This window comes from Coregonus clupeaformis, chromosome 29 (genome assembly GCF_020615455.1).
Source record: "Coregonus clupeaformis isolate EN_2021a chromosome 29, ASM2061545v1, whole genome shotgun sequence".
Taxonomy (NCBI): domain Eukaryota; kingdom Metazoa; phylum Chordata; class Actinopteri; order Salmoniformes; family Salmonidae; genus Coregonus; species Coregonus clupeaformis.
Genome location: NC_059220.1, coordinates 37730533 through 37748438, shown reverse-complemented (window position 1 = coordinate 37748438; position 17906 = coordinate 37730533). Strand labels below are relative to the sequence as shown.

At 48.0% G+C, this 17906-nt stretch overlaps 1 protein-coding gene across 9 annotated transcripts in view; it reads right to left on the bottom strand.

The window, feature by feature from the left end:
* The window catches only part of kidins220a (kinase D-interacting substrate 220a), a 94256-nt gene that overhangs the window by 56218 nt on the left and 20132 nt on the right, over positions 1–17906 (bottom strand). For all 9 annotated transcript variants that reach the window (XM_045209186.1, XM_045209184.1, XM_045209190.1 and 6 more), the window contains 8 exons: positions 17687–17864; positions 17270–17434; positions 16817–16996; positions 16387–16552; positions 16103–16254; positions 9440–9540; positions 9161–9346; positions 3381–3521 (listed from right to left, as the gene is read on the bottom strand). In XM_045209186.1, coding sequence (XP_045065121.1) covers positions 3381–3521; positions 9161–9346; positions 9440–9540; positions 16103–16254; positions 16387–16552; positions 16817–16996; positions 17270–17434; positions 17687–17864 — 1269 coding nt within the window. The remainder of the gene's footprint in view (positions 1–3380; positions 3522–9160; positions 9347–9439; positions 9541–16102; positions 16255–16386; positions 16553–16816; positions 16997–17269; positions 17435–17686; positions 17865–17906) is intronic.

The following is a 17906-nucleotide window of genomic DNA, read 5'->3' as shown; positions in this document are numbered from 1 at the left end:
AACATTGAGCAATGATTAATCGCCGCCCCAAAGTGAGGTCAGAAAGCGTGCCAGCCTGCCGGAACCGCCCTTTTCGAGCAGAGTGTATAAATGGTGGGAAAGGAAATTAACATACCAGACCAGAAAATCGTGAAGCGGCAGCTACACGTTTAAAATGATTGGAACTTTGAATCTCATCACGAGGTGAAGAAAATAAACTCACCTCCCGGACAATCACTGGTACGGCTGATTAGCGGTCCTAAGTAAGGTATCTTCGAAAGTGAATTTAAGTAGGACCATCTGCTACTCTGCTCAAACCACTGTATTACACTACTCTCATCACCCCACTGGGGAACCATCGATATGGCTGGCTAGCCTATCTTCAAAGAAGCAACTTCCAGAGCGACGGGAAGGAAAATCAATTCTGTAGTTCTGTTCAGGACTACATGACAAGTCATTGGAGACCGGACAACTACGAAGAAGGACATTGTGAACCATTTTGGACAATAAGAGCCTTACAAGCGTGCCGCAAAAAGGCCCAACCCCTTTCCAAGGGATCCCCGGTGAACTAAGACATCTCATTTAAATACATTCATGATTTCTTACTCAAAGCGGGTGGCGGTTCGTGTGCCAAGTATGTAGTTACTGTAGGTGAGAGTCGTTTCTGAATGTATCAAGGTTAAGTGTCTCTGTCCCTCTCCAGTCAATAACCGGTGCAGAGTGTGTATGTTTATCCTGTGTTCCCATTTAATTAGCTAGTAAATAAATAATTGAACCAATTTGTGTAGCACTGAATCATAAGTAAGGCTCTGGACTTTGCCGATGCAAGGAGGTTACGACTGTTCAGAATGATATGATACGAGGTTATGATTAATAAGTTGACTGTTTATAGATGTGATAGGTAAAGAGTTTAATTCGGGAGATGGTATCTCTTTAAGGAACCGCTCTCATGGTGCCCCAGATACTAATGAGTTAATTGTTACATGATTAATTTAAATTGGGTAACAATTAAACATAGTTAGTTAGAGATTAATGTTAAAGTCACGTCACGACACCACTGTTTAACCAGCTAAGCAGCTGCTCTTAGTGAAAATGTGTTTGGAGTTACCTTTCTAGCTAATTGGCTATGTTACAGTTTACACTTCCTTTTCCAATTATAATGTGGGGAGGTCAAAATAATGAAAAACTATCTACCAAATCTAGTCATTTTAACCCAATGAGTCCCACTGTAATGCCGGCGTGTTTTGGACTTCAAACCGCTTTTAAACATTGTGTGTTTGAGCTACAGACTTCTAGGTTGTACCAGTGGATTTGTCTATTTCTCCAATAGTCTGTGTGATTAACGGGGGCTGAACTAGAGCAGTGTTTGTGAGACAAGGGTAGATCCAGAAGGGGCCCGGGCCGGATCTTTTTACCAAAACGTCTGTAGAACAAATGGTTTAAGCTACAAACTATTAAGCTACAGCTCTCACGAACACGCACATGTTGTGCTCTGACGCTCACCAGCTACACAATTGTAAGTCGCTCTGGATAAGAGCGTCTGCTAAATGACGTAAATGTAAATGTAAAAAAGAGTCGTTAGAAGGTAAGGGGTTCTTCTAGATAGGGGATCATAGGAAATCCCAGGACATAGTGTCTATAATACTGTAATAAGCTCACACAAAATCAAAACTCCAAACAGATGTCACTGACTAGTTGGATATTCATTTCCCATTGAGCAAACAATTTCTGTACTTACAGCATTCATATAAATTCATTTTTATCAAGTTTTCTGCTTTGGCTGACTTTTATATATTGACATTTGTCCATAAAACTCATGAATGCAACTGTTTGTCAAATTGTTTTGTGTTCTACTTGCATCCCTAGCTGTCGTGAAAAGAAAATGTTCTAACATTTCATTGTGAGGCTAAATACACTACATGGCCAAATGTATGTGGACACCTGCTCGTCGAACATCTTATTCCAAAATCATGGACATTAATATGGAGTTGGTCCCCCCTTTGCTGCCTCCACTCTTCTGGGAAAGCTTTCCACTAGATGTTGTTACATTGCTGCGGGGACTTGCTTCCATTCAGCCACAAGAGCATTAGCGAGGTCTGGCACTGATGTTGGGCAATTAGGTCTGGCTCGCAGTCAGCGTTCCAATTCATCCCAAAGGTGTTTAATGGGGTTGAGGGCAGGGCTCTGTGCAGGCCAGTCAAGTTCTTCCACACCGATCTCGAAAAAACTATTTCTGTATGGACCTCGCTTTGTGCACGGGGGCATTGTCAAGCTATAACAGGAAAGGGCCTTCCCCAAACTGTTGCCACAAAGTTGGAAGCACAGAATCGTCTAGAATGTAATTCTATGCTGTAGCGTTAAGATTTCCCTTTACTGGAGCTAAGGGGCCTAGCCCGAACCCTGAAAAACAGCCACAGACCATTATTCCTCCTCCATGAAACTTTACAGTTGGCACTATGCATTCGGGTAGGTAGCATTCTCCTGGCACCTGCCAAACACAGATTCATCCGTTGGACTGCCAGATGATGAAGCATGATTCATCACTCCAGAGAATGCATTTCCACTGCTCCAGAGTCCAATGGCGGCGAGCTTTACACCACTCCAGCCGATGCTTGGCATTGAGCATGGTGATCTTGTGTGCGGCTGCTCGGTCATGTAAACCCACTTCATAAATCTCCCGACGAACAGTAATTGTGCTGACGTTGCTTCCAGAGGCAGTTTAGAACTCGGTAGTGAGTGTTGCAACCGAGGACAGATGATTTTTACGAGCTAGGCGCTTCAACACTCGGCGGTCCCATTCTGTGAGCTTGTGTAGCCTACCACTTCACGGCTGAGCCATTGTTGCCCCTAGACTTCGCAATAACAGCACTTACAGTTGACCGGGGCAGCTATAGCAGGGCAGAAATTTGATGAACTGACTTGTTGGGAAGGTTGCATCCTATGACGATGCCACGTTGAAAGTCACTGAGCTCTTCAGTAAGGCCATTCTACTGCCAATGTTTGTCTATGGAGATTGCATGTCTGTGTGCTTGATTTTATACACCCTTCAGCAACAGGTGTGACTGAAAAAGCCAAATTCATAATTTTAAGGGGTGTCCACATACTTTTTTATATATAATGTTTTCTTTTTATTTATTTTTCATCTATACTTGGGAGTCAAAATATAGATATAATATTATCAAAAATAATATCACGATATGTAACTGTATCGATTTCCCTCCCCATCAATAGTAATGACCAATGAGTAATGGATAATGATTTAACCCTAAATGGTTATGGGTAATGTGTGTTTTGTGTATAGTATTGTATAGCCTACATTTTTGTGTTTAGCCATTGTTACAAACGTCTTATTCAGTCATTGTTACAAAACACAGCACAGGCACACACACACACACACACACCGTGTCGAGCATCTGCAGCACTCTGTCCTGTTCGCAGGCATCCAGGCCGTCAATGATGACCGCCATGCGGGTCTGGTTCTGGGTGAAGCCATCGATGGTCTTGGCCATCTTGGACATCAGCTCCACCTCATGCTTCAACACCTGGAGCAACCAAACACACACCATCAACCACTGCATACTGTATAACTACAGACATTGTGACTCTTCTTATTAATTCATCTCTGTTTATATCATGTTGATAGTTAGGCATTTAGCTCCTGAGTGCCTAACACTATCATGTAACAACATCATTTATTTATACTTAACCATGTTAAACTGTAGCATACCATTTACAACTAGCGACATTCTAAGCCAAATTCTAACTCGATCAACTAATTTGATATACAGAGCATTCGGAAAGTATTCAGACCCCTTGACGTTTTCCACATTTTGTTACATTACAGCCTTATTCTAACATGGATTGTTTTTCCCCCTCTTCAAATCTATACACAATACCCCATAATGACAAATCAAAAACAGGTTTTTATAATATTCACAAATTATTGAAAAGAAAAAACGGAAATATTTACATTTACATAAGTATTCAGACCCTTTACTCAGTACTTTGTTGAAACACCTTTGGCAGCGATTACAGCCTCGAGTCTTCTTGGGTATGACGCTACAAGCTTTGCACACCTGTATTTGGGGAGTCTCACCCATTCTTCTCTGCAGATTCTCTCAGGCTCTGTCAGGTTGGATGGGGAGCATTGCTGCACAGCTATTTTCAGGTATGTCCAGAGATGTTCGATCTGGTTCAAGTCCGGGCTCTGGCTGGGCCACTCAAGGACATTCAGAGACATGTCCCGAAGCCACTCCTGCGTTGTCTTGGTTGTGTGCTTAGGGTCATTGTCCTGTTGGAAGGTGAACCTTCGCCCCAGTCTGAGGCCCTGAGCGCTCTGGAGCAGGTTTTCATCAAGGATCTCTCTGTACTTTGCTCCATTCATTTTTCCCCTTGATCCTGACTAGTCTCCCAGTCCCTGCCGCTGAAAAACATCCCCACAGCATGATGCTGCCACCACCATTCACTATTAGGATGGTAACAGGTTTCCTCCAGATGTGACACTTGGCATTCAGGCCAAAGAGTTCCATCTTGGTTTTATCAGACCAGAGAATCTTGTTTCTCATGGTCTGAGAGTCCTTTAGGTGCCTTTTGGTAAACTCCAAGCGGGCTGTTGGCCTTTTACTGAGGAGTGGCTTCCATCTGGCCGCTCTACCATAAAGGCCTGATTGGTGGAGTGCTGCAGAGATGGTTGTCCTTCTGGAAGGTTCTCCCATCTCCACAGAGGAACTCTGGAGCTCTGTCAGAGTGACCATCGGGTTCTTGGTCACCTCCCTGACCAAGGCCCTTCTCCCCCAATTGCTCAATTTGACGGGCGGCCAGCTCTAGATGTCACGCCCTGGCTCTGGGGACACTTATGTTGAGCCAGGGTGTGTAGATCTATGTGTTTTGTTTCTATGGTGTAATTCTATGGGTACTATTTCTATGTTGGCCAGAGTGGCTTCCAATCAGAGGCAACGAGTGTCAGTTGTTGCTGGTTGTCTCTGATTGGGAGCCATATTTAAACAGTCTGTTTTCTTTCGTGTGTGTGGGATCTTGTTCGTGTTGGTTTGTGTTTGACCAGTGACTGTCACGTTATCGTTTTGTTGTTTTTGATCGTGTATCATAAATAAAGAGTATGTTCGTCTGCAACGCTGCGCCTTGGTCCTCATCTCTTACCGACGATCGTGACAGAAGATCCCACCAAAACGGGACCAAGCAGCGTGTCCAGGAGCCATCGCCAGGGGAATCGCTAGCAGATCTCCGTGGCAACCTCGACTGGGTCAAGCCTAGTGAGGAGCAGAGAGGGTGGACTTGGGAACAGTGGAGGAAGAGTTTCGATTGGGTCAAGCCAAATGAGGAGCTGAATGGCGGGAGTTGGAAGCAGAAGAGCGAGAGTTGGGCGAGAACTATAGAGGCCTGGCCCATGGGGAAGAGAGACCCCCAGAACATTTTTAGGGGGGGGGCTCACGACGTCGGGGCAGCAGGAGGCCGCGATAGAGCGGTCCAGCGGGTTGGCAGAGGAGGCCGCCAGGTTACGGGGGCCACTGGTCAAAGAAGGGAAGGAAGGTGTAGAGGCACGGCGAGAGGTACTGGGGTGTGTTACCAGTCCGGTCCGGCCCGTTCCAGATCCCGGTGTAGGGCCAGTGGTGTGTGTCCCCAGTACGGTCCGGTCTGTTCCTGCTCCCCGCACCAAGCCTACGGTGCGCGTCGCCAGCCCAGCCCGGCCTGTTCCTGCCCCTCGCACCAAGCCTACGGTGCGCGTCACCAGCTCGGCCCGGACTGTTCCTGCTCCCCGCACCAAGCCTATGGTGCGCTTCGCCAGCCCGGCCCGGCCTGTTCCTGCTCCCCGCACCAAGCCTATGCTGCGCGTCGCCAGCCCGGTCCGGCCTGTTCCTGCCACTCGCACCAAGTCAGGGGTGCGAGTGCGTCAGCCGGTCCAGGCCGTTCCTGCTCCACGCACCAAGCCAGGGGTGCGATCGTCAGCCCGGTTCGGCCCGTTGCTGCTTCACGCACTAAGCCAGGGGTGCGCATCGTCAGCCCGGTCGGTCCGTTCCTGCTCCACGCACCAAGCCAGGGGTGCGCATCGTCAGCCCGGTCCGGTCCGTTCCTGCTCCACGCACCAAGCCAGGGGTGCGCATCGTCAGCCCGGTCCTGTCCGTTCCTGCTCCACGCACCAAGCCAGGGGTGCGCATCGTCAGCCCGGTCCGGCCCGCTCCTGCTTCCCGCACCAAGCCTATGGTGCGCATCGCCAGCCCGCTCCGGCCCGCTCCTGCTCCTCACACCAAGCCAGTGGTGTGCGTCGTCAGTCCAGCACGGCCCGTGCCTGTTCTCCACACCAAGCCAGTGGTGGGCGTCGTCAGTCCGGCACGGCCCGTGCCTGTTCCACTGGTGCCTGGTTCGGCACCGGTCAGATGCCTTACGCCGGAGCTAGAGCAATCCGCTCCATCAGTGTGCAGTCCAGCTCCGGCCAGCGGGGCCAGACCGGACCAGGGGTACTTTGGGGGGTTGGAGAGGGAGCGGGGATCAGGCCCGGAGCCGGATCCGCCGCCTAGGCGGAGTGCCCACCCGGTCCCTCCCCTGTGGTATTTGGTTGACGCGGTCGGAGTCCGCGCCTTTAGGGGGGGGGTACTGTCACGCCCTGGCTCTGGGGATACTGTTATGTTGAGCCAGGGTGTGTAGATCTATGTGTTTTGTTTCTATGGTGTAATTCTATGGGTGCTATTTCTATGTTGGCCAGAGTGGCTCCCAATCAGAGGCAACGAGTGTCAGTTGTTGCTGGTTGTCTCTGATTGGGAGCCATATTTAAACAGTCTGTTTTCTTTCGTGTGTGTGGGATCTTGTTCGTGTTGGTTTGTGTTTGACCAGTGACTGTCACGTTATCGTTTTGTTGTTTTTGATCGTGTATCATAAATAAAGAGTATGTTCGTCTGCAATGCTGCGCCTTGGTCCTCATCTCTTACCGACGATCGTGACACTAGAAAGAGTCTTGGTGGTTCCAAACTTCTTCCATTTAAGAATGATGGAGGCCACTGTGTTCTTGGGGACCTTCAATGCTGCAGACATTTTTTGGTACCCTTCCCCAGATCTATGCCTCGACACAATCCTGCCTCTGAGCTCTACGGACAATTCCTTCAACCTCATGTCTTGTTTTCACTCTGACATGCACTGTCAACTGTGGGATATTATATAGACAGGTGTGTGCCTTTCCAAATCATGTCCAATCAAAACAATTAATTTAATCTAGTTTAGAATAAGGCTGTAACGTAACAAAAATGTGGAAAAGGTCAAGTGGTCTGAATATTTCAGAATGCACTGTACATGTAACTTCCATTTTCAAGTCTGTATTGCCATTCCTGCATAATTTACAAGTTACATACAGTTGAAGTCGGAAGTTTACATACACCTTAGTCAAATACATTTAAACTCAGTTCTTCACAATACCTGACATTTAATCCTAGTAAAAATTCCCTGTCTTAGGTCAGTTAGGATCACCACTTTATTTTAAGAATGTGAAATGTCAGAATAATAGTAGCGAGAATGATTTATTTCAGCTTTTATTTCTTTCATCACATTCCCAGTGGGTCAGCAGTTTACATACACTCAATTAGTATTTGGTAGCATTGCCTTTAAATTGTTTAACTTGGGTCAAACGTTTCGGGTAGCCTTCCACAAGCTTCCCACAATAAGTTGGGTAAATTTTGGCAAAATTCCTCCTGACAGAGCTGGTGTAACTGAGTCAGGTTTGTAGGCCTCCTTGCTCGAACACGCTTTTTCAGTTCTACCCACACATTTTCTATAGGATTGAGGTCAGGGCTTTGTGATGGCCACTCCAATACCTTGACTTTGTTGTCCTTAAGCCAAATTGCCACAACTTTGGAAGTATGCTTGTGGTCATTGTCCATTTGGAAGACCCATTTGCGACCAAGCTTTAACTTCCTGACTGATGTCTTGAGATGTTGCTTCAATATATCCACATAATTTTCCTTCCTCATGAGGCCATCTATTTTGTGAAGTGCACCAGTCCCTCCTGCAGTAAAGCACCCCCACAGCATGATGCTGCCACCCCCGTGCTTCACGGTTGGGATGATGTTCTTCGTTTTGCAAGTTACCCTCTTTTTCCTCCAAACATAACGATGGCCATTATGGCCAAACAGTTCTATTTTTGTTTCATCAGACCAGAGGACATTTCTCCAAAAAGTACGATCTTTGTCCCCATGTGCAGTTGCAAACCGTAGTCTGGCTTTTTTATGGCGGTTTTGGAGCAGTGGCTTCTTCCTTGATGAGCGGCCTTTCAGGTTATGTCGATATAGGACTCGATATAGATACTTTTGTACCTGTTTCCTCCAGCATCTTCACAAGGTCCTTTGCTGTTGTTCTGGGATTGATTTGCACTTTTCACACCAAAGTACGTTCATTTCTAGGAGACTGAACGCGTCTCCTTCCTGAGCGGTATGACGGCTGCATGGTCCCATGGTGTTTATACTTGCGTACTATTGTTTGTACAGATGAACATGGTACCTTCAGGCGTTTGGAAATTGCTCCCAAGGATGAACCAGACTTGTGGAGGTCTCCAATTTTTCTTCTGAGTTCTTGGCTGATTTTTTTTGATTTTCCCATGATGTCAAGCAAAGAGGCACTGAGTTTGAAGGTAGGCCTTGAAATACATCCACAGGTACACCTCCAATTGAATCAAATTATGTCAATTAGCCTATCAGAAGCTTCTAAAGCCATGACATCATTTTCTGGAATTTTCCATGCTGTTTAAAGCCACAGTCAACTTAGTGTATGTAAACTTCTGACCCACTGAAATTGTGATACAGTGAATTATAAGTGAAATAATCTGTCTGTAAACAATTGTGGGAAAAATGACTTGTGTCATGCACAAAGTAGATGTCCTAACATACTTGCCAAAACTATAGTTTGTTAACAAGAAATTTGTGGAGTGTTTGAAAACGAGTTTTAATGACTCCAACCTAAGTATATGTAAACTTCCGACTTCAACTGTATCTATTCTCAAGTTAGGGATTCGGCACTATTTGAATACAACTGGAGAGGAACCTATCAAACAGAGTATTCCCTATAAGCAAAATACATTTTAAGGATGTTGAAAAGACGTTGAAAATGTGCTAAAAAGATATTGGAAATACGTATTTTTGATTGAAAACATTGAAAAAGATTTCGGTCACTGGGTTTACACTACCTTCATGAAGCCCTCGCTCTTGAGCTTGTGCATCTTGTTGGCGGCACTGTGCAGTCTCTTCCTCTGGGAGTTGAGGACGGAGTCGGCCACCTGCCACCAGGTCCTACAGTTCAACAGGAGGGCCAGGCCCACCACGCTGGCCATGGCGATCAGCACAGCGTTCACTGTGAGGTTCTCACGCTGCACCTACATAAATGAAAAAAGGTCCGTAGCTTAAATATTTGTTTCATGTACAGCAGATGCTCAACACGGTGTGTGTGTGTCAGTGTGTGTAGGTACCTTAAAGATGGCCAGCAGCGCCATGGCCGTGATCAGGCAGCCCAGAGTCACGACGAACAGCATGAAGCTGGGCACGCAGCACGTCTTCTTCCACTTCTTACCTGGAGGGGGAGGGGAGAGGGGGCAAAGGCTAGAGTTATTGCCTGTAACTACAGCAAATAGTATGTTTCAAGCAACACTTTACATTAGCTACATAGGTTGTTACAGCGTACCAACAGGGGGACTATATAGTCCAAGCTACGCAAGCGATAATGCACGACAGAGTGTGCATTATAGGGAAATAACTACACCCAACTCATCCCAAACCATCTCAATTGGGTTGAGGTCGGGTGATTGTGGAGGCCAGGTCATCTGATGCAGCACTCAATCACACTCCTTCTTGGTCAAATAGCCCTTACACAGCCTGGAGGTGTGTTTTGGGTCATTGTCCTGTTCAAAAACAAATTATAGTCCCACTAAGCGCAAACTAGATCGGATGGCGCATCGCTGCAGAATGCTGTGGTAGCCATGCTGGTTCAGTGTGCCTTGAATTCTAAATAAATCACAGACAGTGTCACCAGCAAAGCAACGCCACACCATCACACCTCCTCCATGCTTCACGGTGGGAACCATACATGTGGAGATCATCCGTTCACCTACTCTGCGTCTCACAAAGACACAGCGGTTGGAACCAAAAATCATCAGACCAAAAGGACAGATTTCCACCGGTCTAATGTCCATTGCTCGTGTTTCTTGGCCCAAGCAAGTCTCTTCTTCTTATTGGTGTCCTTTAGTAATGGTTTATTTGCAGCAATTCAACCATGAAGGCCTGATTCACGCAGTCTCCTCTGAACAGTTGATGTTGAGGTGTTTGTTACATTTACGTCATTTAGCAGACGCTCTTATCCAGAGCGACTTACAAATTGTTACTTGAACTCTGTGAAGCATTTATTTGGGATGCAATCTGAGGTGCAGTTAACTCTAATGAACATATCCTCTGCAGCAGAGGTAACTCTGGGTCTTCCTTTCCTGTGGTGGTCCTCATGAGAGCTAGTTTCATCATAGCGCTTGATGGTTTTTGCAACTGCACTTGAAGAAACTTTCAAAGTTCTTGAAATTTTCCAGATTAAGACAAGGTCAGTCAAAGCGATGATGGACTGTCGTTTCTCTTTGCTTATTTGAGCTGTTCTTTCCATGATATGGACTTGGTCTTTAACCAAATAGGGCTATCTTCTGTATACCACCCCTACCTTGTCACAAAACAACTGATTGGCTCAAACGCATTAAGAAGGAAAGAAATTCCACAAATTAACTTTTAACAAGGCACACCTGTTAATTGAAATGCATTCCAGGTGACAACCTCATGAAGCTGGTTGAGAGAATGCCAAGAGTGTGCAAAGCTGTCATCAAGGCAAAGAGTGGCTACTTTGAAGAATATCAAATATAAAATATATTTTGATTTGTTTAACACTTCTTTGGTTACTACATGATTTCATATGTGTTATTTCATAGTTTTGATGTATTCACTATTATTTTACAATGTAGAAAATAGTAAAAATAAATCAAACTTTTGACTGGTACTGTAAATGTTGGTAGAAACTTATTCAAAATTATTCACATCTGTAATGGCTTCCGAAGGTACTTTCACCAAGTATTAACTCTGTGGTGTGAAGACTGTCACGACTTCCGCCGAGGCTGCCTCCCCTCCTTGTTCGGGCAGGTTTCGGCGTTCGACGTCACCGGCTTACTAGCTACTGCCGATCCATTTATCATCACTCCATTTGTCTTGTCTTCAATCACACACACCTGGTCCTTATTCCCTCATTAGTCATTGTATAAGTGTTCCCTCTGCTTCCTTGTCTGTGTGGGTGATTGATTATTGTGGAGGTTAGTGAAGCTCGGTGGAGCTTGTGTATTTTGTATCGACGGGAGTATTTCCCATGTGTCTTGTATTTTCCAGTGCGCCTGTTTTGTTTACCCTCCTGCGCCTAACTCCTTCAACACCACCTCATCACAGAATCACCCACCCGCTATGGAGTCAGCGGGAGAGACATGAATGCCTGGAGTCGTGGAACGGGTCCAGGAGCATTCAACTATGCTAGCCAGCTTGGGTGAAGCGATGGATCGGGTTCTTCAGGTCGTCCAACGCCTGGAGAGGAGAGAGCCCGATCCGTCGAGACCAGCTGGCCAACCCGATCCCCCCCCCCACCTACACCCCAGCACCCGGAGGGATCCAGATATCCCGACCATGGGAGTTCGACGGGACAGTGGCGCTGTGCCAAGGAATCCTTCTCCAACTGGAGCTCTACTTCTCCAGCATCCGGCCGGTCCCATCGGAGCGGAAGAAGGTGTCCGCCCTCGTTTCCTGCCTCTCGGGAAAGCCCTGAAGTGGGCCAACGCGGTGTGGAACGAAGGAGGATGGTCGCGAGAGTGTCAGGGTAGGTGTCTAGGTGTTTCCGTTGGTGCAACCACGGTGGAAAGTCCAGACAGTACCTCCACCGTGCGCATTCCCCCTGAATACCTCGATCTGGTGCAAGCGTTCTCTAAAACGCAGGCGACTAAATTACCACCTCATCGGGCGGGGGATTGCGCAATAAACCTCCAGGTAGACGCTGTACCTCCCAGGAGTCATATATACCCCCGTCACAGGCTGAAACGGTGGCGATGGAAACATGTCACCGAGTCCCTGCGCCAGGGGTATATACGTCCCTCTACTTCAACCGCCTCCTCGAGTTTCTTCTTTGTGAAGAAGAAGGACGGAGGTCTGCGCCTGTGCATTGATTATCAACCACTGAACAGGGAGACGATAAGATTTAGTTATCCTCTCCCCCTCATTCCTTCAGTGATTGAATCAATGCATGGGGCTCGCTTCTTCACCAAATTAGATCTCAGGAGTGCATACAACCTGGTGTGTATCCGAGAGGGAGATGAGTGGAAGACAGCATTTAGCACAACCACGGGGCATTATGAATACCTGGTGATGCCCTATGTTTTGATGAATGCTCCCTCAGTTTTCCAGTCCTTTGTGAACGAGGTGTTTCGGGACATGCTTGGTCGCGGTGTAGTGGTCTACATCGATGACATCCTGGTGTATTCCACTATGCGCGCCAAGCATGTGTCCCTGGTTCGCAAGGTGCTGGCCCGACTGTTGGAAAATGACCTTTATGCTAAGGCAGAGAAGTGTATGTTTTTCCAGCAGTCCGTCTCCTTCTTTGGATACCGCATTTCCACCTCAGGTGTGGAGATGGAGGGAGATCGCATTTCAGCCGTGCGTAATTGGCCGACTCCAACCACGGTTAAGGAGGTGCAGCGCTTCCTTGGCTTTGCCAACTACTATTGGAGGTTTATCCGGGGCTTTGGCAAGGTCGCAGCTCCCATTACCTCCCTGTTGAAGGGTGGGCCATCCCGGCTCCGCTGGTCTGCTGAGGCTGACCTGGCCTTCAGCACACTGTGGGGTCTGTTCACCTCAGCCCCAGTACTGGCCCACCCCGATTCATCACTATCGTTCGTAGTCGAGGTTGATGCTTCCGAGGTTGGGATAGGAGCTGTCCTGTCTCAACGCTCGGGTACACCACCCAAGCTCTGCCCCTGTGCGTTCTTCTCGAAGAAGCTCAGCCCGGCGGAGCAGAACTACGGCGTTGGTGATCAGGAGCTGTTGGCTGTTGTCCGAGCCTTGACCGTGTGGAGGCATTGGCTCGAAGGGGCAAAACACCCTTTCCTCGTCTGGACGGACCACCGTAACCTGGAGTACATCCGGGCAGCGATGAGGCTGAATCCTCGCCAGGCCAGGCAGGCCCTATTCTTCACCCGGTTTGACACTTCACTCTATCATACATCCCGGGTACGAAGAACGTGAAGGCAGACGCACTGTCCCGGCTGTATGACACAGAGGAGAGGCCCAGCGACAACACCCCCATACTGCCGGCCTCCTGCATTGTGGCGCCGGTAGTATGGGCGATGGACGTGGATATAGAGCAGGCATTACGCACAGATCCCTCTCCACCTCAGTGTCCAGATGGGCTACAGTACGTGCCTGCTCTTAGCCGTGATCGTCTGATCTACTGGGCACACACGTACCCCTCGTATCGGTCGTACAGTGCGCTGCCTGACCGGAAAATACTGGTGGCCTACCTTGGCTAAGGACGTGAGGGTGTATGTCTCCTCCTGCTCAGTGTGCGCCCAGAGTAAGGCACCTAGGCACCTCCCAGCTGGTAAGTTACAACCTTTATCAGTTCCACAACGACCATGGTCTCGCCTAAGTGTTGATTTTCTAACTGATCTTCCCCTCTCCCAAGGTAACATCACCATCCTGGTCGTTGTGGACCATTTTTCTAAAGCCTGCCGCCTCCTTCCTCTGCCCGGTCTCCCCACGGCTCTGCAAACTGCGGAGGCCCTGTTTACATATGTCTTCCGGCACTACGGGGTACCAGAGGTTATAGTGTCTGACCGAGGTCCCTTGTTCACGTCCAAGGTCTGGAAGGCGTTCATGGAACGTCTGGGGGTCTCGGTCAGCCTGACCTCTGGGTTCCACCCCGAGAGTAATGGGCAGGTGGAACGGGTAAATGAGGACGTGGGTAGGTTCCTGCGGTCCTACTGCCAGGACCGGCCGGGGGAGTGGTCGGTGTTCTTGCCATGGGCAGAATATAACCAGAACTCTCTCCGCCACTCCTCCACTAACCTAACACCTTTCCAGTGTGTTCTAGGTTACCAACCGGTTCTGGCACCGTGGCACCAGAGCCAGACCGAGGCTCCTGCGGTGGATGACTGGTTTCAGCGCGCGGAGGAGACGTGGGATGCTGCCCACGTTCACCTCCAACGCGTCGTGCGTCGTCAGAAGGCCAACGCTGACCGCCACCGCAGTGAGGCCCCCGTCTTTGTACCGGGGGATCGGGTCTGGCTCTCGACCCGGAATCTGCCCCTCCGCCTGCCCTGCCGGAAGCTGAGCCTGCGGGTTGTGGGGCCTTTCAAAGTCCTGAGGAGAGTCAACGAGGTCACTTATAGGTTATTACTTCCCCCTGATTACCATATTAACCCCTCGTTTCATGTGTCTCTCCTCAGGCCGGTGGTAGCTGGTCCGCTCCAGTAGTCTGAGGTGCGGGAGGTCCCTCCACCTCCTCTGGACATCGAGGGGGCCCCGGCATACTCTGTTTGTTCCATCCTGGATTCGAGGCGTCGGGTGGGGGGCCTTCAGTACCTCGTGGAGTGGGAGGGGTACGGTCCGGAGGAACGGTGCTGGGTCCCGGTGAGGGATATCCTCGATCCCTCCATGTTTCGGGATTTCCACCGTCGCCATCCGGCTCCGCGTCCTCCTGCCTTGTATTTTCCAATGTGCCTGTTTTGTGCCCTGGAGTGTGTTTGACGCATTTCTGCATAAACCTGTATTTTGCGAATTAAAGCCTGTTACACCACCTCATCACAAAGACACACACAATCAAATACATTTGGATTTTTAAAAAAAATAGTTTATGTCTTCAATATTATTCTACAATGTAGAAGAAAGTAAAAATTAAGAAAAACCCTGGAATGAGTAGGTGTGTCCAAACTTTTGACTGGTACTGTACTTGAGACACTGTTCGTTCAGATAGCAGAGAAAGAACAGTGCATTTTGAAACCATAAACGTAATTTTTTAAAACTTGGACTTTATTTTTATTTTTTTTATGAGGCATGTCTCACCTTACTTCTAAGTAGCCTAGCCAAATTCAGACCATAGAAACGTTGAGGGAATTATTTTATCAACACTTCCTCATATGCCATTGAAACCAGTAGGCTGTCATGTTCTATTGGTTTTCAAAATCAACTTTCTTTTAGTGTCCAGCAGCCAAAGACAGTCATATTAGCAATCCATGCTAGTTGTTGCATCTTTAGATCTTCCCTCTTTCTAAAGGATATTTTCATCTGTCACATGAAACCGCTTGCATTTGTGGTGCGCTTTTGAGAAAGGTGTTTTCCCGCTAATTGCATTTTGGAACATTCGCACCTATAGCCTACTGCTGTGTGCGCCTTGCTGCCCTTATAACGTGAAGAAATAATAGTTTATCAACATTTTAAGCTAAACGTTCTGATCTGTTGCATCAGACTCTTTGCTTTTAAAAGGTTTTTTGATGTAGTGGTTGTATGAATTTGGGATCTATCGTCCCACAACTGTCCCAGATTCTGTTTGGAATATTTATTTCTAGCACAGAATGACAAGCTGACCAATATAATAGGTAAACCTTTGTACTATGGGGGATAGTAGACTGACATAGGCTAGTGCTTTTGCTGTTCGTTACTCATCCTGTTGGCTGAGGAAAAGTAAACGTGGACAGTTCCTCTAACATCTTCAATGAGCGCCTCGGAATTCGATAAGAATGTCGCGCGCCTTTGCATCCCCGATGTGTCTGTCTTCACTTGTACTTCAGAGCTGCAAGGCCTGTGATAAGGACCCGATCACCTGACAGACATTGGCTAATAAGAATTGCGATATCTGAGAAAGCCATGTGAGTGAGAGGTGCTTCGGAGCACGGCGATTGGCAGCCGGGAGAAGGGAATTATAATGATTATATTCAGCCCAAGGGCACAACGGCCACACAAGGGGGCTGCCGGGAAATTTGAGGCCTGCTGTACACTAAATATACAATATTAGAGACACAGAGGTAATAAGACAAGGTTCTAAAGGATATCCAAAGTGGAGACAAAGATAGTACCTTGGTTCTCCTCGTTCTTGAACACCCTGAAGAGGCGGGTGGCCATGAAGCCAAACTCCCTCTCACAGGCGTCAGACAGGGTGGCTATCATCTCTGCCAGGCTGGTCTCCCCTCCCACACTGGACAGACGATTGTAGTCTGTGAACAAGAACCTGACACACACACACACACACACAGGCAAGATTTCTAGAATATACTTTTTCTATTGAAGGTCGTTCACATCAAGGTGCGTGTGCACGAGCGTCTACAAGCATGCATTTGATGTATATATCTGTGTGTGTTACCTGACAGGCAGGGCGCGGGTGGTCTGCTCTGGCAGCTCGGGGGGGTTGACAAACATAAGTTTGAGCAGCAGCTCCAGGTAGCCCACCTGGCGGGCCAGATGGGTGCTGAGGACCCACGCCCAGTTCCAGTTCTCCCCCTCACGACGACCCCCGAAGTATACCAACACTGCAGGGAGGGAGAGAGAAAATAATACATCATATTGATTCACCATCAGACTTTCACCTACCTATGATGACATCCAGTGGGTAGAACCTGAAAAATGTAGTTGTATGTAGTAAAACGCTGTATGATCGCTCGAAACGTAGACCCATGGAGCCCTCTAGTGATATAATACATGCAACTTTCCTTAACTGTAGGACACCCAAGGACCAGAGTTTTTGTTTACCCATTTTATTCTCTTCCATTCCATTCTACTCTATTGTTTCTCACCAAAGAAGATGTAGAGCAGGGTGAGGAGGCTGAGGGAGACGGCGATGGCCAGGCGGGGGTCGACGGTGAAGCCCAGGACCAGAGCTACAGAACCACACAGCAGCAGGGACAGGAACACCACCAGCCACGAGAACTGGAACAGAGGCTCAATCTGCTGGCCTGCAAATGTCTTCATCTCATCTGGAGGAGAGGGAGTGCAAATGAGTAGGACCCCTAGCGGTTCCTGCCTTACACAGGAACCTACAGCAAATGAGGCACTAAGGCAGACAGCCTGGTAATGAGAAAAAGGAAACCTAATGTACAGAACGTGACTAAATGGGCTGACATATTCACTTTTAGATTCATATTGCTGTTGTTTAGTGAGAGGTTAAAAGTCTAATTCTTTTTACATGAGAGCCTTGGGACACTAGCAAAAGAACAGCCCTAGTGATGTTCCTGGTGGTCCTCTCTTACCCTCCAGTTTCTTGAGCAGGAAGGACTTGCCGCTGCCCCACTGGGCGTACAGGCCCACACAGATGGGCGGCTGCATGGTGGGCTCACTGAGGATGTCTGCCAGGGCACTGCTGTACAGGTCATACCCCAGCATGTCACCGTCAGACTCGGAGGGAGACAGGTGCTCTGAGAGACAGGGGAGAGGGAGAGAGAGGGGAGAGTGAGTGGTCATCACTTGATAAATACAGCAATACTTACAAATAATCTTTATCCCCAAATTTCCAAAACAAGCGTGAGAGAGCTAAATGTAATGATTCATATTCAAAGGTGACTTAAATAATAGCAGTTGGGTATTACAATTTCTTTAATAATAACAGGCTCAAATACAACCCTAGAGTACTATATGCATGTCTATGTGATTTGAGTATCGTGTCTCACTGGCTCCAAAGATCTGAGTGAGGATGCTCTTCTGGTGGGTGCAGTCGATGTTGTAGGGCGTCTCGCCGGCCTTATTGGGGCGGTAGAGCAGGCGGCCATCTTTAGGGTTCCTCAGGAGGAGCTCAGCAAGCTTGCGGCTCCGCCCTCTGATGGCAATGTGAAGGGCCGTGTCGCCTTTCTGGACAGGAGAAGAGAGAGATGATTAGAGTAAAGTAGGGTA